This window comes from Protomyctophum parallelum (genome assembly GCF_964188405.1).
Source record: "Protomyctophum parallelum genome assembly, chromosome: 16".
NCBI classification, from domain to species: Eukaryota; Metazoa; Chordata; class Actinopteri; order Myctophiformes; family Myctophidae; genus Protomyctophum; species Protomyctophum parallelum.
This window is the reverse complement of record NC_139711.1, coordinates 31,122,448-31,147,183: the sequence shown is the minus strand read 5'-3', so window position 1 is coordinate 31,147,183 and position 24,736 is coordinate 31,122,448. Positions and strand designations below refer to the sequence as shown.

Here is a 24,736-nt window from a genome sequence, read left to right as displayed (position 1 = left end):
TATGTCCATTGATCTAACCACTACAACTCTTACCTCTGGTGACCCATCAGAGTCTCCAAAAGCCTCAGCAAAAGTATGTATAGATTTCCTATAGTATCGTCTGCAGGTGTTGTCGTTACAGTTTTCGGGTGTACGGTATATGTGTCCAACTGAATATCCTTTTAACAAGACTAATATAGCACTTTTAAAACAGTTTTGAACAGCATTGTAGATGCTGTGCCTCTGTTGATTCATGTGGTGAGCATATTGGATGTATCACTGCTCCACTAATATTTAGTGACATGTGTGCACCGGACATTTTAAGACTACATTTGTAATTGCATGTAAGTAAATATGCTGTATACAGGTTGTATTTTCTACTTGTATTGCTGATAGAAATACTGACAGTATAAGATATGCAACCAAATAAATGTTCCCGTTTTCTTTTGTTTTTTTCAAGGGCTCCGATATTCAAATGTCAGCAGCATTCATAGAGATATACATATAGGAGTAAAATGCGCAAATAATTGAACATTATGCATTGAAAATGAAAATGTTTGCAAAAAACACAAAAGATCCCCCCCCCCCCCCCCCCCCAATTTATCAGATATTCACTTAAACACAGACAAAAGATCTTAAGTGATCACTTTCTTAGTTCTCATCAGTCAAAGTATAATAGGAACAAAGCTAAAAATCGGAGATTTCAAGCCTTTTCAAATACAACAACAACAATGTACAATGCAAATGAAACATAGAAATCCAAGCACCACGTTCAAGTGACTATGTTCAAGGTTCCTCACCTATGTACCTCAATTATGTACTTATACCAACAAAAACTGATCTCAGACTGAACTCTCATCCGTCATTTTCTCACAAACCTTTACCAAAACAACACAAGTCATGTATACATTTAAAAACATGACCATGCTATTTGCACGGAAGAAAAGTGAATGAATGAATACAAGAATAATATATGTGTGTGTGTGTGTGTGTGTGTGTGTGCGTGCGTGCGTGCGTGCGTGCGTGCGTGCGTGCGTGCGTGCGTGCGTGCGTGCGTGCGTGCGTATATGTGTCCATATCCATAATTAAGGTATTAATGTCTTAAAGCAAAACCAAATAGTATAGCAGTATAGCATTAAGGAAAGTAGCCTGTCAAATACACACTGGATGTGGACTTCTGACCACAGACAAAGACATGGTCATATGTGATATAAGGTACATATTTAAAAGCATTTGTATGACAATTAAATTACAACATGTCCTTGATCCAAACTAACAATTCTTACCTCTGGTGACCCATCAGAGTCTCCAAAAGCCTCAGCAAAATCATTTAAAGATTTCCTCATTGTATCGTCAGCAGGCAGAGTGTTGTCGTTATACGAGTGGACAAACTTGAAGTCACTGGTTCTAGACCCTGTGGTCAGATAGGCGTCATAATTGTAAGTGCTGCGTAAAGTTCCTGTGCCATCAACTTCTGCATAATTTGGAGGGAGATAAGCACTGGGGATGGCAACTGCTCCATCATACAACAGTCTGGGCTTTCTCCGGTTACAAAACTTCACACCCAGGATGACAATAATGAAGGTCAGGAAAAAGGTGGACACAGACACCAGTGCAACGATAAGATACGAGGTCAGTTTAGAGTTGTTCTCGTCATAAGACATATCTTTAAGTTCAGGAACTAGAGCCAAGTTGTCAGAAATAAGTAACAATATGGGGCAGGTAGCAGAGAGAGAAGGCTGTCCATTATCTTTCACTGACACAATGAGGTTCTGTTTCATGCTGTCAGATTCAGAAATGTCCCGCTGTGTCTTGATCTCTCCACTGTGGAGACCAATAGTGAAAAGTCCTGGATCAGTGAATTTGACAATATGATAGGACAGCCAGGCATTCTGTCCAGAGTCTGCATCTACTGCTATCACCTTAGACACCAGAGAGCCCCCCAGAGCTGCTTTGGGGACCAGCTCTGTCATAAGAGAGTTGCCCTCCGGGGCGGGGTACAGTATCTGAGGAGAGTTATCATTCCCATCTGATATGAAGACACTGACAGTCACATTGCTGCTGAGAGGAGGAGAACCATTGTCTCTGGCTATCACATGGACTATAAAACTCCTGAACTGTTCATAATCAAATGACCTCACAGCGTGGATAACCCCTGTGTCTCCATTAATGGATAGGTAGGAAGTTACAGGGGCACCGTTCACCTCACCAGGAAAAAGAGAGTAAAGCACTGTGCCATTTTGTCTCCAGTCAGGGTCTAAAGAAGAAACGGTGCACAAGGTGGATCCAGGTTTGTTATTTTCAGTCACAAAGGCGCTGTATGATATTTCGTCAAACACAGGTGGGTTGTCGTTGATGTCACCTATTGATAGGTCGATAGTTTTAGCAGATGACAGAGGTGGAGAGCCCTTGTCTGTGGCAGTTATTGTAATGTTGTAATCAGACACTAGTTCACGGTCCAGTTCACTTATTGTCACTATTGAATAATAGTTTTTAATAGAAGGAACAAGCTTAAAGGGAACATTTTGCTGAATGGAGCAAATTATCTGTTGGTTCTTTTCTGAGTCTCTATCATGCACGTTAATGATGCCCACTTCTGTACCAGATGGTACATTCTCTGGTATGGGACTAGTCAGAGATTTTAGATATATAACTGGAGCATTGTCATTCATGTCTTTAATACTTAAAATTACTTTTGCATCAGAAGAGAGACCATATCCATCTTTTGCTTCTACAAACATTTCATATTTGGATCCCTCTTCATAATCAATGTCACCTGTTACAATAATTTCTCCTGTTACCTGATCCAGCGAAAATAATTTGTGTGACTTCTCAGATCCTTGGCTAAATTCATATGTAACTACTCCATTCACACCCTCATCTGCGTCTGTTGCAGTCACAGTAATAACTGGAGTTTTGAAAGGCGAGTTTTCAGGTAGACTAACTTCATAGACGGCCTGGCTGAACACTGGGGCGTTATCATTAGCATCCAATACAGTGACGTGTATGACTACAGTACCTGATCTCTGTGGAGAACCACCATCTAGAGCCGTCAGTAATAACTTAATGTCCTGCTGCTCCTCTCTGTCTAACTCTTTGTCTAAAATTAATTCACCATATTTCCTACCAGCACTGGTTGTCTGGGTATTCAAGATAAAGTTGTCATTCCGTTGCAGTGTATAGCTCTGAATAGCATTATTGCCTATATCTGCATCATGGGCGGCATTAATGCGATAGCGAGCTCCTTTGACAGCCAATTCACTAATTTCTAATTTGAGAACATCTTTTTGGAAAACGGGTGAATTATCATTAATGTCTTGGATCTGAAGTGATATGCGATGTAATTCTAAGGGACTCTCCAAGAGCAACTCGAATTTCAAAAGACAAGAAGGCTTTTCTCCACAAAGCTCCTCACGGTCCATCCTCTCCGCGACAATCAGATCCCCGTTTCGAACATTGAAATCACAATATTTCCTCTCGTTTTCTTTCAAATCAAGACGAGCTTTACGAGACCCTAGTCGACCCACGTCAAGTCCGAGGTCCTTGGCTATATTTCCAATAACAGATCCGGGCTTCATCTCCTCCGCGATAGAGTAGCTTACGTCGCCATGAGCACATTGAAACAAAAAAAGAAAAAAGACAAAGCCGCAGCATTGAAATTAAATGCCTCTTCTTAACCATCTTCATAACAGTTAAGTAGCCTAATTGAACGTATTCGTCAATAATTATTGACACGGACTAAAAGATACAATTTCAGCAGACTACGAGTTCTTGCTTGACAACAGCTTTCGACAACCTTCTAGTTTTATGCCTCAGCTATGTGGTCACGCCAGTGGGAAATTAATACATTACTTGCATTTCACTCTGTTAGTGTATAGTGACACCGTGAGGACACATGATGCCACACAACAAACCCAAGGGTATACGTTGTAATCCATGCAAACTAATCACCTCATCTTTTTTGCCAGCCTTCATTTTTATTAACTATAACTAATAATTTGCATCCATAAATGTTACAAAGTAGAAAGAAATAACATATTTTGTTTTTCATTGAACCCATTATTATTGTTATTATATTTAACGTGGCAGGTCATTCATCTCTTATCGAAACCGAAACTTGCAAAGTACCACAGCAACAGGCGCATGTGATCCATAATAATACAGTGCAAAGAGGAATTTAGCACCATGGACAGCGACTGTAAGCAGAAGGGAGAAAGCATGAAGCTTTGTTTTACAGGCGCGCGCGCGCGCACGCACACAAACACACGCACACGCAGTGTGTGTGTGTGTGTGTGTGTGTGTGTGTGTGTGTGTGTGTGTGTGTGTGTGTGTGTGTGTGTGTGTGTGGTGTGTGTGTGTGTGTGTGTGTGTGTGTGTGTGTGTGTGTGTGTGTAACTGTGTGACTGTAAGAGGTTAGATTATTCACACTGTGTGCACTTATACTGCGACTCCCTCTGTTGTGTATTTTGTTTGTCATTAATGTTTTGTGTGTAGCTGCAGCAGGGGTGAAAGCACAAGACAAATTTACCTTGTGGACAATAAAGTTTAATTTACCTTGACCGAACGTCTCTAAATGTCCGGCAGCTTTGTATGTGTCTAAATGTTATGATGATGAAATGAACATGGTGGACCCTATTTTAAACAAGTGTGATGCTTTATGGTGTCGTCCACAGACAGTTAACAGTTTTGTATTGAGTTGTGCTTGAAATGTATACTGTAATTTTCCAATCTGTTAATAAATACTTAAATCGATAAATCAGCTGCGGTCGCCCTTTGATGTCCAATTAAGCCACTTTACCGCAGATTTAGGCTGCAGAGACTTATTGATATTGATCTTATTGTGCAGCTTACATGCAGGTGTGGTGTGTACTAATATTCATGATGATATTATTGTGATCCTGTATCGTGTGATATTGTAGGCCTATGGTATTTGTACTCATACTTATTATTGTTTCCTGTCTGTATTTATTGCAGAACCACATTACACTGCAGTCATTCACAATCAGTGCTGTACCATCTTCATTCCCGTGCCATGCATGCCTGCAGTATACCTGTGCCTACAACCACAGTAAACTGCCATATAAAAGCCCTTCACTCTCCTGTCCAGTGTGTTTGGCCAATGCCTTGGGGGCGAATGAATAGTCCCTGCTAGTATACAGTTAAGCCTTACCCCCCCCCCCCCCCCCCACCCCCACCCCCTGGAAGTCATCGGTAACATAGCTCTAAATGCAACGCATTGGAGCTATGGCCGGACCATAGCTACAGCTTCACTACAGTCCAGGTGCGGAAACAGGCTACAGATTGCAAAGGGTCACGCTCATGCGCAGGCGTGTGCGTAGAGAAAGAGAGAGAGAGAGAGACGAGAGAGAGAGAGAGAGAGAGAGAGAGAGAGAGAGAGAGGAGAGAGAGAGAGAGAGAGAAGAGAGAGAGAGAGGAGAGAGAGAGAGAGAGAGAGAGAGAGAGAGAGAGAGAGAGAGAGAGAGAGAGAGAGAGAGAGAGAATACCTCCATTATGTGTTCTATTGGTGGATGGTGAACACAGCGGGCTACAAGCATTTCACTCTGCTAGTGTATTGCAACACCACAAGTGCAAATGACACATAACAGTTCCATGGTTATAATTCAATTTGTGCAATTAATATCAACACTATTAAAAAGTTCAAAAGTTATTTGCACTTAAGGTCACATCACTATGATGAAATATTTTCCCCCAGGAATAGTTGAATCAATTGAATTGATTGATTCAATAATATATTTCCAAAGTTTCCACATTTTTATAATATTAATTTTACCGACTCAGTCACAATTATCTCAGACTGCTCACTCATCCATCATATCTAAAAAAAAAACTTTACCAAAACAACACAAGCAGTTTAAATAAAAAACATAACCAGCTAATATGTGCAGTAAATTGCTGAGGACATGCATCGAAGAAAAGAGGAAGTGATTCACTGAATTTAAAAGGAAACAATACAACCATATCCACAAAATGAGAAAGGAGATTCATGTCTTAAAGTGTGTGTGTGTGTGTGTGTGTGTGTGTGTGGGTGTGTGTGTGTGTGTGTGTGTGTGTGTGTGTGTGTGTGTGTGTGTGTGTGTGTGTGTGTGTGTGTGTGTGTGTGTGTCCACCAAATAATATAGCATACAATTAAGGAAAGTAGCCTGTCAAATGCACAATGGATGTGGACTTCTGACCACAGACAAAGACAGATAGTAGTTTACTGCAATGTAATCCATTCAAATGATATAAAGAATGTGCACCATAGTGTCATGTGATATAAGGTACTGCAGTCTACATGATATTTAAAAGCATTGATATGACAATTAAATTACAACATGTCCTTGATCCAAACTAACAATTCTTACCTCTGGTGACCCATCAGAGTCTCCAAAAGCCTCAGCAAAATCATTTATAGATTTCCTCATTGTATCGTCAGCAGGCAGAGTGTTGTCGTTATACGAGTGGACAAACTTGAAGTCACTGGTTCTAGACCCTGTGGTCAGATAAGCGTCATAATTGTAAGTGCTGCGTAAAGTTCCTGTGCCATCAACTTCTGCATAATTTGGAGGGAGATACGCACTGGGGATGGCAACCGCTCCATCATACAACAGTCTGGGCTTTCTCCTTTGACAAAACTTCACACCCAGGATGACAATAATGAACGTCAAGAAAAAGGTGGATACAGACACCAGTGCAACGATAAGATACGAGGTTAGTTTAGAGTTGTTTTCGTCATAAGACATATCTTTAAGTTCTGGAACTTCAGCCAAGTTGTCAGAAATAAGTAAATATATGGGACAGGTAGCAGAGAGAGAAGGCTGTCCATTATCTTTCACTGCCACAATGAGGTTCTGTTTCATGCTGTCAGATTCAGAAATGTCCCGCTGTGTCCTGATCTCTCCGCTGTGGAGACCAATAGTGAAAAGTCCTGGGTCAGTGGATTTGACAATATGATAGGATAGCCATGCATTCTGTCCAGAGTCTGCATCGACTGCTATCACCTTGGACACCAGAGAGCCCCCCAGAGCTGCTTTGGGGACCAGCTCTGTCATAAGAGAGTTGCCCTCCGGGGCCGGGTACAGTATCTGAGGAGAGTTATCATTCCCATCTGATATGAAGACACTGACAGTCACATTGCTGCTGAGAGGTGGAGAACCATTGTCTCTGGCTATCACATGGACTTTAAAACTCCTGAACTGTTCATAATCAAATGACCTCACAGCGTGGATAACCCCTGTGTCTCCATTAATGGATAGGTAGGAAGTTACAGGGGCACCGTTCACCTCACCAGGAAAAAGAGAGTAAAGCACGGTTCCATTTTGTCTCCAGTCAGGGTCTAAAGCAGAAACCGAACACAAGGTGGATCCAGGTTTGTTATTTTCAGTCACATGGGCACTGTATGATTGTTCAAACACAGGTGGGTTGTCGTTGATGTCACCTATTGATAGGTGAATAGTTTTAGAAGATGACAGAGGTGGAGAGCCCTTGTCTGTGGCAGTTATTGTAATGTTGTAATCAGACACTAGTTCACGGTCCAGTTCACTTACTGTCACCAAAGAATAATAATTTTTGATAGATGGAATGAGCTTAAAGGGAACATTCTGCTGAATGGAGCAAATTATATGTTGATTATTGCCTGAGTCTCTGTCATTTACATTAATAATGCCCACCTCCGTACCAGAAGGCACATTCTCTGGTATGGGACTAGTCAGAGATTTCAAATATATAATTGGGGCATTGTCATTCATATCAGTAATACTTATAATTACTTTTGCATCTGAAGAGAGACCATATCCATCTTTTGCTTCTACAAACATTTCATATTTGGATCCCAATTCATAATCAATGTCACCTGTTACAAAAATGTCTCCAGTTGCCTGATCTAATACAAACAACCTTTGTGACTTTTCAGACATTCTGCTAAATTCATATGTAACTACTCCATTCACACCCTCATCTGCGTCTGTTGCACTCACTGTAATAACTGGAGTTTTCAAAGGTGAGTTTTCAGGTAAACTAGCTTCATAGACAGTGTGGCTGAACACTGGGGCGTTATCATTAGCATCCAATACAGTGACTTGTATGATTACAGTACCTGATCTCTGTGGTGAACCACCATCTAGAGCCGTCAGTAATAACTTAATTTCCTGCTGCTCCTCTCGGTCTAGCTCTTTATCTAATATCAATTCACCATATTTGCTACCAGCACCAGTCGTCTGTGTATTCAAGAGAAAATTGTCATTCCTTTGCAGTGTATAGCTTTGAACAGCATTATTGCCTATATCTGCATCATGGGCGGCATTAATGCGATATCGAGCTCCTTTGACAGCAGATTCTCTTATTTCTAATTTGATAACCTCTTTTGGGAAAACGGGCGAATTATCATTAATGTCGTGGATCTGAAGTGATATTCGATGCAATTCCAAGGGACTCTCTAAGAGCAACTCGAATTTCAAAAGACAGGAAGGCTTTTCCCCACAAATCTCCTCTCGGTCCATCCTCTCCGCGACAACCAGATCACCAGTTCCAAGATTGAAATCACAATATTTCCTTTCATTTTCTTCCACGTCTAACCGAGCTTTACGGGCAGCTATTCGAGTCACTTCAAGTCCGAGGTCCTTGGCTATATTTCCAATAACAGATCCTGGCTTCATCTCCTCCGAAATAGAATAGCTCAGGTCACCATGAGCATAATGGAACACGGAAAGGAAAAAGACAAAGCCACAGCATTGAAGAAAACACCATTTCCCAACCATCCTCGTAACAGCAGACATATCCTGGATGTAGGCTACTTAATAAATATTAGTATCCAACTAAAGAATATCAGCAGACTATGAATTATATTGCTTGGCTTTCACAACAGCCTTCGACAACATTCTAAATGGTATGTCTCTCAGTCAGTTATGTGTTCACGTCGCTGGGTGGTGAATACAGTTAGGCTACGTAAAGAGCATTTCACTCTGCTGGTGTCTAGCGACACCGCGAGTGCAAATGACACATAACAGATCCACAGTTAATCATGCAAAGCCAGTCTCAACTCTCTCTGTTTAGCGTTTAATGTAAGAATTTGCATCCACACAAAAATACCAGTCAGAGAATCCTTTATACCAGAGAGTTGCACATTAAAGTTATTGGTCGAGCATATAGGCTACAGGTATAGCAGGTGGGCTGGACTGAGGGCTTATGTTTAACTGTATAGTGGCAGGGACTAGTTCTGTGTAATTGCGAGTCATTCGCTCCCAAGCCATTGGCCAAACACACTGGACAGGAGAGTGAAGGGCTTTTATATGACAGTTTACTGTGGTTGTAGGCACAGGTATACAGGCATGGCATGGGAATGAAGATGGTACAGCACTGAGTGTGAATGACAAACAAGTTGTTAACAGACAATGATCTGTCACCAGTAGCCCCCTGTCACCAGTAATGCCCCCCTCTCCGAACGGACACTGGTTCCAAAGTAGAGCCACGCCCACGAGGGGAACTATAACGTTATTATAAATATGCAAACCTTTTTCTATATTTAACCTTTATATAGCCAGGCCGGTCGCTAATCAGTAATCACTAATCAATATGCGCAAAGTAGCCTACCAAGAGCTGTATGCACCCGGGTCTTAACATTGCAGTGCAAAGAAAGATCAGCACCACAGACAGCGACAGTGCACAAACAGAGTTTTGTCAAAACAAATGTGATGTGATTTATCTATCACGACATTGGTGTCGTGATAAATCAATATACATTTTATACAAATCATTTTCGAAGATACAGCAGGTAATACAATAGTGCTGAACTGGTCATGCACGAAAGTTGCAGAGAAAATAATACTTGGGCACTTCAGGAGAGATTACCAAAATCAAATATAATGGAGCACATGTTATTGTTTCGCAGCGGTAACTGACGTTTGGACTTTTGTCTTACGCAAAGTTTTTTTTCTTCTTTTTTTTTTTACTCTGAGGAAGATGAAGGTCGAAACGCCAGCCTGCAAAACAAAACTGCACGTGCAGACCAGTCGAGTGTTCCGGGCAGTATATATTTGGGTATATCACTCCTGAAGTGCCCATGTTACCAATACTTTATCTGATGCAAGTTGCCCCTGTTAAGCACAAACGAGTTAACGAGCCTTCTGCTCAGGACTTCTCTTTACAGGTCTATGGATTGTTTAAGCACCTTATTTTGTATTAGTAAAGCCATATGGTATAAGAACGTATCGGATAGAAACAAAGTAACCACCCTCTTCATTTTACAACCTTTGAATTACGCGGTCACGTATGGGCCTACAATAACGTGTAGGTATTGTGCACGTAAACGTTTCTAATAAAAAGGTCAGAATAAAATGAGAATTATTATTATTTATTATCATAATGTTGCAATTTAATGCTCTAAATGAGATATATGACTCAAACGTGATTATAGGCCTATTGTGAAGAAGTAGGCTATATTGATCTTGAATGTGAATTAATCTGATGGCATTATGGCAATATACTGGACATATCACCACAAAGTGTTATTAAAGGTCGTATTTATTTTTGATATATTATTTGGATGGAAAACTCTGTTTTATTATTATGCAAATTGTTCTGTATAAATACACAGAGATTATTGATTTTTCCCTCAGTGGTGGAAGAAATAATCAGATTTTATTCTTTCCCTTTAATAAAAGTTGCAATACCACTATATCGAATACTCAATTATAGGCTAAAGGCCCTGCATTCAAACTGTAACTTGATTAAAAGTAGAATTGGCATCAAAATTACAGTACTGAAATAAACATTGTTCTAAATACGTCAAACTTTGTCAAAATGTAGCTGATCTACAAGCTCCAAAATGCTTTACAAGCGTCCACAATGCAATGTGCAATATGAGCTTGCAGATTAGCTATTTTTGAATAGACATTGTATACAATATAGGGCGTAATTACAATGTATGTTATGTAATAATAATTAAATCTGCAAAGTAACAAGTTTTCAAATAATTATAGTTAAACGTTATATTTTGATTTATTTTCTTTGGATAGGTTGTATTAATTACTTGCCATTCTCTTTTGTTTGTTACGTTGGCCTTGATCCACATTGAAGTTCCAATAAAGCTCTGGATCTTGAAATCTCCTATGTTAATGTATTATATAGTATTGTTTTTATATATACTTTATGTCAAGAACATTTGTCTTTGGCGCATGGGGAAGATGGGACCTATTCATGTTGTCACTTAAGACCACACCAGAGGGTCGCCATGCAATTCCTTGCAACATGCAACTACTTGCAACTTCTTGGAACCATTATTCCCAATGTCAGTTGCAAGGAGTTGCATTGGTGTGGTTTGGACCTTAGACACCCCTAAAATGGGCATAAACACATCACTCATAAAACCTTTCAACCTTTTAGAAAAATCAAGCCACAGTGCCAACAGTGAATAACTATAAAATATGTTGGAATTGGATAAAACACAAGTAACTTTTTGGGGGTCAACTCTTTGATAAAAATAACTACACTCTGATATGGGTATGAGTATCTCAGGAGAGCTGTCGCTATATGTTATCAAGAAATTGACAATCGTTTTTCTGCTGAAGGAGTATTACTTCTGGGAACTCAGATACTATCTCTGGTCATGTTTTGAATCTCCTGAACAGTTCATAATCAAATAACCTGTTATGTCGCAGTTAATTTGGAAGACACCTCACCAGGTAAAAGAGGATAAATAAATCACAGAAAGAAAAATTCATAACGTGGAACCACATTAGTTATTTTCATGTAGGCAGTGTAAAACATTATATTATAAATATATATACTATTATGATTAATATTGCCGTTTTAAAGGAGGACAGCGGTGGAGGGCCTTCATCAGTTGTAGTGATTGTAACATTTCAATATGACACTATAGTATAGGTCTCTGGAAGATGTGCAACCAAATAAATGTTGCCGTTTTATTTTGTTTGTTTTTGTTTTTGTTTTTTTCAAGGGCTCCGATTTTCAAATGTCAGCAGCATTGATAGAGATATAGGATTAAAATGCACTGGTAAGGCAAATAATTTAACATTATGCATTGAAAACTTAAACACAGACAAAATATCTTGAGTGATCACTTTCTTAGTTCTCAGTCAAAGTATAACTAGGAACAAAGCTAAACAACAATCAGCGATTTCAAGCCTTTTCAAATACAACAACAACAATGTTCAATGCAAATGAAACATATAAATCCAAGCACTTTGTTCAAGGTTTATAATTATGTACTTTTGCCAACTAAAAAAATATCTCAGACTGATCTCTCATCTGTCATTTTCTCACAAACATTTACCAAAACAAGTCATGTAGATTTAAAACATGACCATGCTAAGTGCATTGCTGATGCTGGGGACTCTGCTGTGCGTGCGTGCGTATAATGTTCATATCCACAATTTGAGGTATTGATATCTTAAAGCAAAACCAAATAATATAGAATAAAATTAACGAAAGTAGCCTGTCAAATACACACTGATGTGGACTTCTGACCACAGACAAAGACAGATAGTAGTATACTGCAATGTAATCTATTCAAAGGACATAGAAGAATGCCACAATAGTGCCATGATCATATGTGATATAAGGTACTGCAGTCTACATGACATTTAAAAGCACAATTAAAATGACATGTCCTTGATCCAAATTAACAATTCTTACCTCTGGTGACCCATCAGAGTCTCCAAAAGCCTCAGCAAAATCATTTATAGATTTCCTCATAGTGTCGTCAGCAGGCAGAGTGTTGTCGTTATACGAGTGGACAAACTTGAAGTCACTGGTCCTAGACCCTGTGGTCAGATAGGCATCATAATTGTAAGTGCTGCGTAAAGTTCCTGTGCCATCAACTTCTGCATAATTTGGAGGGAGATAAGCACTGGGGATGGCAACCGCTCCATCATACAACAGTCTGGGCTTTCTCCTTTGACAAAACCTGACACCCAGGATGACAATAATGAAGGTCAGGAAAAAGGTGGACACAGACACCAGTGCAACGATAAGATATGAGGTCAGTTTAGAGTTGTTCTCGTCATAAGACATATCTTTAAGTTCAGGAACTTCAGCCAAGTTGTCAGAAATGAGTAAATATATGGCACAGGTAGCAGAGAGAGAAGGCTGTCCACTATCTTTCACTGACACAATGAGGTTCTGTTTCATGCTGTCAGATTCAGAAATGTCACGCTGTGTCCTGATCTCTCCACTATGGAGACCAATTGTGAAAAGTCCTGGATCAGTGGATTTGACAATATGATAGGACAGCCAGGCATTTTGTCCAGAGTCTGCATCTACTGCTATCACCTTGGACACTAAAGAGCCCCCCAGAGCTGCTTTGGGGACCAGCTCTGTCATAAGAGAGTTGCCCTCCGGAGCTGGGTACAGTATCTGAGGAGAGTTGTCATTCACATCCGTTATGAAGACCATGACAGTCACATTGCTTCTGAGAGGAGGAGAACCATTGTCTCTGGCTATCACATGGACTTTAATGCTCCTGAACTGTTCATAATCAAATGACCTCACAGCGTGGATAACCCCTGTGTCTCCGTTAATGGAAAGGTAGGAAGTCACAGGGGCACCGTTCACCTCACCAGGAAAAAGAGAGTAAAGCACTGTGCCATTTTGTCTCCAGTCTGGGTCTAAAGCAGAAACAGAACAGGCGGTGGATCCGGGTTTGTTATTTTCAGTCACAGAGGCACTGTATGATTGTTCTTCAAACACAGGTGGGTTGTCATTGATGTCACCTACTGATAACTGAATAATTTTCGAAGAAGACAGTGGTGGAGAGCCCTTGTCTGTAGCAGTTATTGTAATGTTGTAATCAGACACTAGTTCACGATCCAGTTCACTCATTGTCACCAATGAATAATAGTTTTTGATGGATGGAATGAGCTTAAAAGGAATATTTTGCTGAATGGAGCATATTATCTGTTGGTTCTTTTCTGAGTCTCTATCATGTACGTTAATGATGCCCACTTCAGTACCAGATGGCACATTCTCTGGTATGGGACTAGTCAGAGATTTTAGATATATAACTGGAGCATTGTCATTCATATCAGTAATACTTATAATTACTTTTGCATCTGAAGAGAGACCATATCCATCTTTTGCCTCTACAAACATTTCATATTTAGATCCCTCTTCATAATCAATCTCACCTATTACAAATATGTTTCCTGTTGTCTGATCCAGTGAAAATAATTCTCGTGACTTTTCGGACATTCTGCTAAATTCATATGTAACTACTCCATTCACACCCTCGTCTGCGTCTGTTGCACTGACAGTAATAACTGGAGTTTTCAAAGGCGAGTTTTCAGGTAGACTAGCTTCATAGACAGTCTGGCTGAACACCGGGGCGTTATCATTAGCATCTAATACAGTGACTTGTATGATTACAGTACCTGTTCTCTGTGGAGAACCACCATCTAGAGCCGTCAGTAATAACTTAATTTCCTGCTGCTCCTCTCGGTCTAACTCTTTATCTAAAATCAATTCACCATATTTGCTACCAGCACTGGTCGTCTGGGTATTCAAGCGAAAGTTGTCATTCCGTTGCAGTGTGTAGCTCTGAACGGCATTATTCCCTATATCTGCATCATGGGCGGCATTAATGCGATACCGAGCTCCTTTGTCAGCAGATTCTCTAATTTCTAATTTGATAACATCTGTTGGGAAAACGGGCGAATTATCATTAATGTCTTGGATCTGTATTGATATGCGATGTAATTCCAAGGGACTCTCCAAGAGCAACTCGAATTTTAAAAGACAAGAAGGTTTTTCCCCACAAAGCTTTTCTCGGTCCATCCTCTCCGAGACAATCAGATCTCCACTTCGAACATTGAAATCACAATATTTCCTCTCCTTTTCTTCCACGTCTAGACGAGCTTTACGAGCAGCTAGTCGGCCCACATCAAGTCCAAGATCCTTGGCTATATTTCCAATAACAGATGATCCGGGCTTCATCTCCTCTGGTATAGAGTAGCTTAGGTCGCCATGAGCATATTGAAACACGGAAAGAAAAAAGACAAAGCCGCACCGTCGAATAAAGTACCCTTTCACAACCATCTTCGCTACAGTGTCCACGTATCTGTAATAGTATCCAACATACGTTTTCACTTTTCAGCAGACTACCAAGTGCTTGGCTTCGACAGATTTCTACAATTAATGCATCAGTTGTATGTGTTAGGTGGGTGAAGACAGAATAATAGAGCATTACACTGACTCCTCTGCTGGTATGTAGCGACACCGTGAGGGCAAATGCCACATCCACTTGTATCATTATGGAGTCATTGCATTTTCATATGAATAGGCATTATACGCAAACTTTAAGCAGAGTGTGCAGAGGGGTACCAGAGCAGCGTGTCCCGTAATGACTAAAGTGCCGTGGGAACTTCAGGACCACGGACAGCGACAATGAGCAGATACAAGCAATGACCCTTAATTGCGTTTAGGTATAATTGTGTGTGTGTGTGTGTGTGTGTGTGTGTGTGTGTGTGTGTGTGTGTGTGTGTGTGTGTGTGTGTGTGTGTGTGTGTGTGTGTGTGTGTGTGTGTGTGTGTGTGTGTGTGTGTGTGTGTGTGCGTGCACGTTATCTTCACATTTTTACTTTCTAAAGACATACATATTAGATATAGATAAATTAACAGACAGACGTTAAAATAAACTGCCACAAATGCAATTCACACACACACACACACACACACACACACACACACACACACACACACACACACACACACACACACACACACACACACACACACACACACACACACACACACACACACACACACACACACACACACACACACACACACACACACACACACACACACACACACCTATTTCCAAATGCAAGGCTGCCACTGATGTGATTATAATGCAATGACCTGTGTATTTAATTCCTACCTCGGGTGACCCATCGGAGTCTCCAAAGACCTCAGCGAAGTCTGTCGGACTTTTTCTCAGAGTCTGGTCTGCAGGCAGTGTGCTGTCATTATAAGAGCTGACAAACTTAAAGTCACTAGTTCGAGAACCCGTCGTCAGGTAGGCGTCATAATTGTAAGTGCTGCGTAAAGTTCCTGTGCCATCCACATCCGCGTAATTAGGAGGGAGATAAGCACTGGGGATGGCGACAGCTCCATCAAACAACAATCTGGGCTTTCTCCTGTGACAAAACTTTACACCCAGGATGACAATAATGAAAGTCAGAAAAAAGGTGGATACAGACACCAGTGCAACGATGAGATAAGAAGTCAGTGTAGAATTATTATCATCGTAAGACATGTCTTTTAGTTCTGGAACTTCAGCCAAGTTGTCCGAGATAACTAAATACATAGAACAGGTGGCAGAGAGAGAAGGCTGTCCATTATCTTTCACTGACACAATAAGATTCTGTTTCATGCTGTCTGAATCAGAAATGTCCCGCTGTGTCCTGATCTCTCCACTGTGGAGACCTATAGTGAAAAGTCCAGGATCTGTGGTTTTCACAATATGATAAGACAGCCATGCATTCTGTCCAGAGTCTGCATCGACTGCTATCACCTTTGACACGAGAGAGCCCCCATTTGCACTTTTGGGGACAAGCTCAGTCATGAATGAGCTTCGCTCCGAGGCGGGGTACAATATCTGAGGAGAGTTGTCATTCACATCCTTTATGAAGACACTGACAGTCACGTTACTGCTGAGAGGAGGAGAGCCATTGTCTCTGGCAATCACATGGACTTTAAAGCTCCTGAATTGTTCATAATCAAAAGACCTCACAGCGTGGATCACACCCGTGTCTCCGTTAATAGATAGAAAGGTGGATGCTGGGGAACCATTTACTTCACCAGGTAAAAGAGAGTAAATCACTGTTCCGTTTTGTCTCCAGTCTGGATCCTGAGCAGTAACGGAACATAAAGTAAATCCAGGTTTGTTATTTTCAGTCAAGTACGCGTTGTAGGAATGTTCCTCAAACACAGGTGGGTTGTCATTGACATCACCTATCGATAAGTGGATTGTTTTAGAGGAGGATAGAGGTGGAGAGCCCTCGTCAGTGGCAGTGATTGTAATGTTGTAATCAGACACTAGTTCACGGTCCAGTTGACCCGTAGTGACCAGAGAATAATAGTGTTTTATGGATGGAACGAGTTTAAAAGGCATATTTGGCTGAATGGAGCAGTGCACTTGCTGGTTATTCTCAGAGTCTCTATCCTGCACATTAATTATGCCCACCTCTGAACCAGGTGGTGCATTCTCTGGTATAGATTGTGTTAGAGATTTCAAATAAATCTCAGGCACGTTATCATTGACATCAGTAATATCTATGATAACTTTAGCATATGAGGTTAGCCCTAAACCATCCCTGGCCTTCACTTTAATTTCAAAAGATGTTTGCTCTTCGAAATCAGTGACACCAATTACTTTAATTTCTCCCATGTTACGATCAATAGAAAATAACTTTGCATCTTCCTCTGATACATGGCCAAATGCGTATGCTACTTCTCCATTTAAACCTTCATCTGCATCAGTAGCACTCACTGTAGCCACTACAGTATCTAGAGGAGAGTTTTCAGGCAGACTGGCTTTATAGACAGCTTGGCTAAACACGGGAGAGTTATCATTAGCATCCAATACGGTGATGTGTATGACTGCAGTGCCTGATCGTTGTGGAGTACCACCATCAGTGGCTGTGAGCAATACATTAATTTCCTGCTGATTTTCACGATCAAGCTCTTTATCTAGAACCAGCTCAACAGTATTGCTCTCCACAACCAAGACAAAATTGTCATTATTTTCAAGCATGTATTTCTGAATGGAGTTCTGGCCCACATCCGCATCATGTGCTTCCTCTATAAGAAAACGAGCTCCTTTAATTGCCGACTCTCGTATTTCCAATCTAACGATGCTTTCTTTGAATTGCGGCGAGTTGTCATTTATATCTTGAATATTAAGAGTTGTCCGATGAAGCTCTAATGGATTTTCCAAAACCAATTCCATTTTTATTACGCATGACGCCTTTTTCCCACAAAGACCGTCTCTGTCAATTCGTTCAGCAGCGACCAAATCACCAGTACCCAGATTAATGTCCACAAACCGTTTGCGATTACCCTTGGTGTCAATACGAGCCTTTCGAGCCGTCAGTCTGGCCCCATCCAGCCCAAGATCCTTGGCTATATTTCCAATAACAGATCCGGGTTTAAGCTCCTCGGGGAATGTATAGCTTAGGTCCCCATAAACGAAGTGCAGCATTACAATAAAGACAGCAGAGCTCCACACCAGGCCTGGCGACGGTAGTCCTTTGTATCCCATTCTGAGGCAATACCAACAAGCGTGTTGAAATTCAGTTTGATATTTACTATAATATGTGTAAAGAAATGTAAACCAGAACAATGTCGCTCTATCAAAAATGCACTGAACTGACAAAGCCTATACTGAACTATTTTATCGGTGTGGGGGATGAGCTGCAGGAAGCTAAGTTAATGCAATATTTGAGGGTGGAGATGTATGTTGGCCCTCAACTGGTGAACAGCGACGCTATGAGTCCATGTTTTGCTAATACAACATTAGAGACCATCACATAATATACTTTATTTTATTGAAACATTCCTTAGCCAATCCAACACTAATTAACACTGCAAGGAGGAGGCATCTGTGAAAATAGCCTACTATTCGGCAAGGGCTTGCTTCTCGAAGTAAAAATATCACACCCGTGTGAAGTGAGGGGCGCTCTCATCATCTTACAACATCGAGGACGATTTGCGCAGTAACAGACAAAACAAACAGACAAAACAAACATTAAACTATGTTGTTATTATTGTAACAATTGTTGTAATTATTGTTAATGGCATTTATGTTTGTGTTGGTGACAAAACAAACATTAAACTCTGTCCATTGTCAATGGCGTGTTTAATGTTTGTCTAAGGACAAACAAACATTAAAACTGGAGGGCCTGTCAGGCCTATGTCTTTATACAGACGAACTTGCATTACTGATTTCAGCACCACAAAGAGAGAACTGTTTCCACAGTTTTGCATTGCAAATTAGTCAGCCACTGCGTGTATAACAAATTAGTCCATGTTATATTTTGTACAGTGACATTCCGCCCAAATAATATCATGTTTCACAATTGGCAAATTAATGTGTTGAATTGAACCTTGCCTCTGAAGTTCATAAAGTATAAGAAATCCAGTGCAGCAGAACTAACATGCAATACAATGTTTACCAAAATATTTAAGAAATATTTGAAACGTGATCAAAATTCTTAAATTGTATAGCACACTCTAGATTCAAACAGAGTTTTCATTTGGACAGACAGACAGACAGACAGACAGACAGACAGACAGACAGGTCTCAGTTATGCGTCATAATCATAAGTGCTGCGTAAAGTGCCTGTGCCATGAACCTCGTGTACGCCCTGTTGTTGCCCTTGACAATATCAAGATTCAGCACCATGGACAGAGCCGCAATAACAAGTGTTCAAACTGCCCGAAAGGAACAAATGACAGACAACAGAATATTTATGCCCACAAAAACTGTCAGAGGACATACTATATAAATGCTAACGTCATTGATACATTGCTCATTAAATGCTAAGGTTAGTGATACAACCTCCTATTTAGAACTTATAGGGGATAATTGTTAAATAGGCCTTAGTAGTAGTAATTGACAGTGTTTGTTTGTTTGTTTGTTTGTTTGTTTGTTTGTTTGTTTGTTGGTTGGTTTGTTCAGTAAGAGGAGTCTGCCGACTCTGCCCTTCGCACCTGCTCTTTAGTAACCCTTAGTATAACCAATCAGTAGAGGGAACTTGCACAGTATACAGATGACGATATTGGAACACTATAAATGTAAGCTGATGAATGGGAAAGATGGGGAGACCCCCCTTTACTGAACACATGCACACTTGATAGCTATACAAAACACTTTTGCGCGCGCGCGCGCACACACACACACACACACACACACACACACACACACACTAAATACAACATAAATAGTTCGCACTTCCCTCCCAACATTTGGAATATAGAAAGATTCCCTTCTACAAAAGCAACTACAACAATACCAATAATACCAGGATGATCGTGTGCTGCGACCAGCCGAGACTACAGCATATGACCATAGACACAACTGCATCAAGGAGAGCCATGCCGTTTTGTTCTGTAAATGTAAAATCACATGTGGGTTTTCAGAGGAGGAAAGTAACAATGAAACCCATGAGAAATATATCAGTATCACTAAATAATATTAAAAGTGGGGAATATTAAAAATGTCAAGTGCCTCAGGAAACGGTAAGATAAAACAACGAAAAAGTGCTACTGGGAAGATAAAGGTGAAGGGTGCATGTGTACTAATGTATAGAAAATCAAGATACTTTTTCTTTTTAAAGTGATGCTGCATTATTGAAGCCAAGCATGATGTTGAAGCACACAGACCATGACTTGAAACGGAGTAAAACAAAAATGTTGTATTGATACAACCTCATCTTTCTTTTTAATCCAAAGCATATACATTATACCTACTACATTTAAGTAATGAGTTGAAATGAGAAATAGTGCAGACTGTCGCCTTAGCCTGATTATCTCTCTGAAGCTTCTTGAGACGCAGTCCACTCAGAGTGTGGGCGGGGTCTATGGGCTGGATCCAGGCTACTGTCACCTATTGTTTTTTTTATTATTCCAATAAATCTAACTAATGGCTGTCATTCTGAAATAGAACTCATTAATGGTCTTCATTGTTTCACCGGAAAGTGAACCTTCACCCGAATCACTATACAAAAAAATAAAATAAAATAAACTTTCTTTAAAGTGTAACTCAGGCAAACTTCGAGGTTGTCTCGTTGATGATGTACAAAAATAATAGTGTGCATTAATATCACAATGCACATGTTGGCAACATAAACAACACCTGCATTACAAGGAATGAGCCTTGTTATAAAATGTAAACTGTTGGCATAAGTAGGCCTACATGCATGCTAAGGAAAGCATGCAACAAGGCAACGAACTGCAACTTCAACTAGACAATACTTCAGTAATAACAAAGGAATAACAACACTATACAAATATGATCCCAGAGCCTACCTCTGAGGAGTCATCGGAGTCTCCAAATACATCAGCAAAGTCAGTTGGTGTTTTTATCAAAGTCTGGTCAGCAGGCAATTAATTTTTTCCATGTGTACGGTATATCTGTCCAACTGAATATAATATTCCATCCTTTTAAGAAGACTAATAAAGCACTTTTACTACTCTGTTGATTCATGTGGTGAGGATGTATCACTTCACTGCTCCACTAATGTTTAGTGACATGTGTGCACCAGACATTGTAAAACTACATTTTGAATTGCATGTAAGTAAATCTGCTGTATAGGTTGTCTTTTCTACTTGTATTGCTGATAGAAATACTGACCCATTACATACTGTATTAGACCAAATAAATGTTCCTGTTTTCTTATGTTTTTTTCAACGGCTCCAATATTCAAATGTCAGCAGCATTGATAGAGATATACATATGAGTAAAATGCCCTGGCAAGGCAAATAATTGAACATTATGTATTGAAAGGGAAAATGTTTGCAAAAACACAAAATATTTTTTTTCTCCAATTTATCAGATATTCACTTAAACACAGAAAAAAGATCTTAAGTGATCACTTTCTTAGTTCTCATCAGTCAAAGTATAACTATAGGAACAAAGCAAAACAACAATCAGCGATTTCAAGCCTTTTCAAATACAACAACAATGTACAATGCAAATGAAACATAGAAATCCAAGCACCACGTTCAAGTGACTATGTTCAAGGTTCCTCACCTATGTACCTCAATTATGTACTTTTGCCAACAAAAACTGATCTCAGACTGAACTCTCATCCGTCATTTTCTCACAAACCTTTACCAAAACAACACAAGTCGTATACATTTAAAACATGACCATGCTATTATGCTAAGTGCATTGCTGATGCCGAGGACTCTGCACGGAAGAAAAAGTGAATGAATGAATACAAAAATAATGTGTGTGTGTGTGTGCGTGCGTGTATATATGCATCCATATGCACAATTTGAGGTAATAATGTCTTAAAGCAAAACCAAATAATATAGCATAAAATTAAGGAAAGTAGCCTGTCAAATACACACTGGTTGTGGACTTCTGACCACAGACAAAGACATGATCATATTATGTGATATAAGGTCCTGCAGTCTACATTATATTTAAAAGCATTTGTATGACAATTAAATTACAACATGTCCTTGATCCAAATAATTCTTACCTCTGGTGACCCATCAGAGTCTCCAAAAGCCTCAGCAAAATCATTTATAGATTTCCTCATAGTGTCGTCTGCAGGTAGAGTGTTGTCATTATATGAGTGGACAAACTTGAAGTCACTGGTTCTAGATCCTGTGGTCAGGTAGGCATCATAATTGTAAGTGCTGCCTAAAGTTCCTGTTCCGTCAACTTCTGCATAATTTGGAGGGAGATAAGCACTGGGGATGGCAACCGCTCCATCATACAACAGTCTGGGCTTTCTCCGGTTACAAAACTTCACACCCAGGATGACAATAATGAACGTCAAGAAAAAGGTGGATACAGACACCAGTGCAACGATAAGATACGAGGTCAGTTTAGAGTTGTTTTCTTCATAAGACATATCTTTAAGTTCTGGAACTTCAGCCAAGTTGTCAGAAATAATTAAATACATGGCACATGTGGCAGATAGAGAAGGCTGTCCATTATCTTTCACCGCCACAATGAGATTTTGTTTCATGCTGTCAGATTCAGAAATGTCCCGCTGTGTTCTAATCTCTCCGCTGTGGAGACCAATAGTGAATAGTCCAGGATCAGTGGATTTAACTAATTGAAAGGACAGCCAGGCATTCTGTCCAGAGTCTGCATCTACTGCTATTACCTTGGACACCAGAGAGCCCCCCTGAGCTGCTTTAGGGACTAGCTCTGTCATGAATGAGTTACCCTCTGTGGAGGGGTACAGTATCTGAGGAGAGTTATCATTCACATCTGATAAGAAGATACGAACGGTCACATTGCTGCTGAGAGGAGGAGAACCATTGTCTCTGGCTATCACATGGACTTTAAAACTCCTGAACTGTTCATAATCAAAAGCCCTCACAGCATGGATAACCCCGGTGTCTCCATTAATAGATACATAGGAAGTTATAGGGGCACCGTTCACCTCACCAGGAAAAAGAGAATAAAGCACTGTGCCATTTTGTCTCCAGTCAGGGTCTAAAGCAGAAACCGAACACAAGGTGGATCCAGGGTTGTTATTTTCAGTCACATGGGCACTGTATGATTGTTCTTCAAACACAGGTGGGTTGTCGTTGATGTCACCTATAGCTAACTGAATCATTTTAGAAGATGACAGAGGTGGAGAGCCCTTGTCTGTGGCAGTTATTGTAATGTTGTAATCAGACATTTGTTCACGGTCCAGTTCACTTATTGTCACCAAAGAATAATAGTTTTTGATGGATGGAATGAGCTTAAAGGGAACATTTTTCTGAATGGAGCAAATTATCTGTTGGTTCTTTTCTGAGTCTTTATCATTTACATTAATAATGCCCACCTCTGTGCCAGATGGCACATTCTCTGGTATAGGGTTAGACAGAGATTTTAGATATACAACTGGGGCATTGTCATTCATATCAGTAATACTTATAATAACTTTTGCATCTGAAGAGAGACCATATCCATCTTTTGCTTCTACAAACATTTCATATGTGGATCCCTCTTCATAATCAATGTCACCTATTACAAATATGTTTCCTGTTGCCTGATCTAGTGAAAATAATTCTCGTGACTTTTCGGACATTCTGCTAAATTCATATGTAACTACTCCATTCACACCCTCGTCTGCGTCTTTTGCACTTACAGTAATAACTGGAGTTTTTAAAGGCGAGTTTTCAGGTAGACTAGCTTCATAGACGGCCTGGCTGAACACTGGGGCGTTATCATTAGCATCCAATACAGTGACGTGTATGACTACAGTACCTGATCTCTGTGGAGAACCACCATCTAGAGCCGTCAGTAATAATTTTATTTCCTGCTGCTCCTCTCGGTCTAACTCTTTATCTAAAACCAATTCACCATATTTGCTACCAGCACTGGTCGTCTGGGTATTCAAGCGAAAGTTGTCATTCCTTTGCAGTGTATATCTCTGAACGGCATTATTGCCTATATCTGCATCATGGGCGGCATTAATGCGATACCGAGCTCCTTTGACAGCCAATTCACTAATTTCTAATTTGATAACCTCTTTTGGGAAAACGGGCGAATTATCATTAATGTCTTGGATCTGAAGTGATATACGATGTAATTCCAAGGGACTCTCCAAGAGCAACTCGAATTTTAAAAGACAAGAAGGTTTTTCTCCACAAAGCTTTTCTCGGTCCATCCTCTCCGAGACAATCAGATCTCCGCTTCGAAGATTGAAATCACAATATTTCCTCTCCTTTTCTTCCACATCTAGACGAGCTTTACGAGCAGCTAGTCGACCCACATCAAGTCCAAGATCCTTTGCTATATTTCCAACAACAGATCCGGGCTTCATCTCCTCTGATATAGAGTAGCTTAGGTCGCCATGAGCATATTGAAACACGGAAAGAAAAAACACAAAGCCGCACCGTTGAATAAAGTACCCTTTCTCAGCCATCTCCACTATAGTGTCCGCACGAATCTGTATAGTATTAGTATCCCACTATACGTTTTAACTTTTCAGCAGATACCAAGTGCTTTGCTTTCGACAGAATTCTATTAATGCATCAGTTATGTGTGTTAGGTGGGTGAAGAC

General features: G+C 40.2%; 3 protein-coding genes across 3 annotated transcripts; all 3 read right to left on the bottom strand.

Annotated features, from left to right (window-relative positions):
• Positions 1 to 821: 821 nt before the first annotated feature.
• On the bottom strand, positions 822 to 3,741 carry LOC310873744 (protocadherin gamma-A9-like; the record flags this gene model as incomplete). Its single annotated transcript, XM_083786296.1, has 2 exons — positions 1,266 to 3,741; positions 822 to 857 (listed from the first exon to the last, which is right to left on the bottom strand). Exons 1-2 carry the CDS (start codon positions 3,555 to 3,557, stop codon positions 822 to 824), a joined length of 2,328 nt encoding a protein of 775 aa, XP_083642422.1. The 5' UTR covers positions 3,558 to 3,741.
• Positions 3,742 to 12,379: 8,638 nt separating this feature from the next.
• LOC310872945 (protocadherin beta-15-like) lies at positions 12,380 to 15,110 on the bottom strand. Its single transcript, XM_083785161.1, has one exon. It carries the CDS (start codon positions 15,025 to 15,027, stop codon positions 12,568 to 12,570), a length of 2,460 nt encoding a protein of 819 aa, XP_083641287.1. The 5' UTR covers positions 15,028 to 15,110; the 3' UTR covers positions 12,380 to 12,567.
• A 7,061-nt stretch (positions 15,111 to 22,171) lies between these two features.
• On the bottom strand, positions 22,172 to 24,598 carry LOC310873743 (protocadherin beta-15-like; the record flags this gene model as incomplete). Its single annotated transcript, XM_083786295.1, has 1 exon — positions 22,172 to 24,598. The coding sequence occupies one exon, from the start codon at positions 24,596 to 24,598 to the stop codon at positions 22,172 to 22,174; it is 2,427 nt and encodes an 808-aa protein (XP_083642421.1).
• Positions 24,599 to 24,736: the final 138 nt, after the last annotated feature.

What these genes read in the sequence shown, in the direction of transcription:
- LOC310872945 (XM_083785161.1), bottom strand. Translation starts at nt 15,027, where the DNA reads ATGGTTGTGAAAGGGTACTTTATTCGACGGTGCGGCTTTGTCTTTTTT.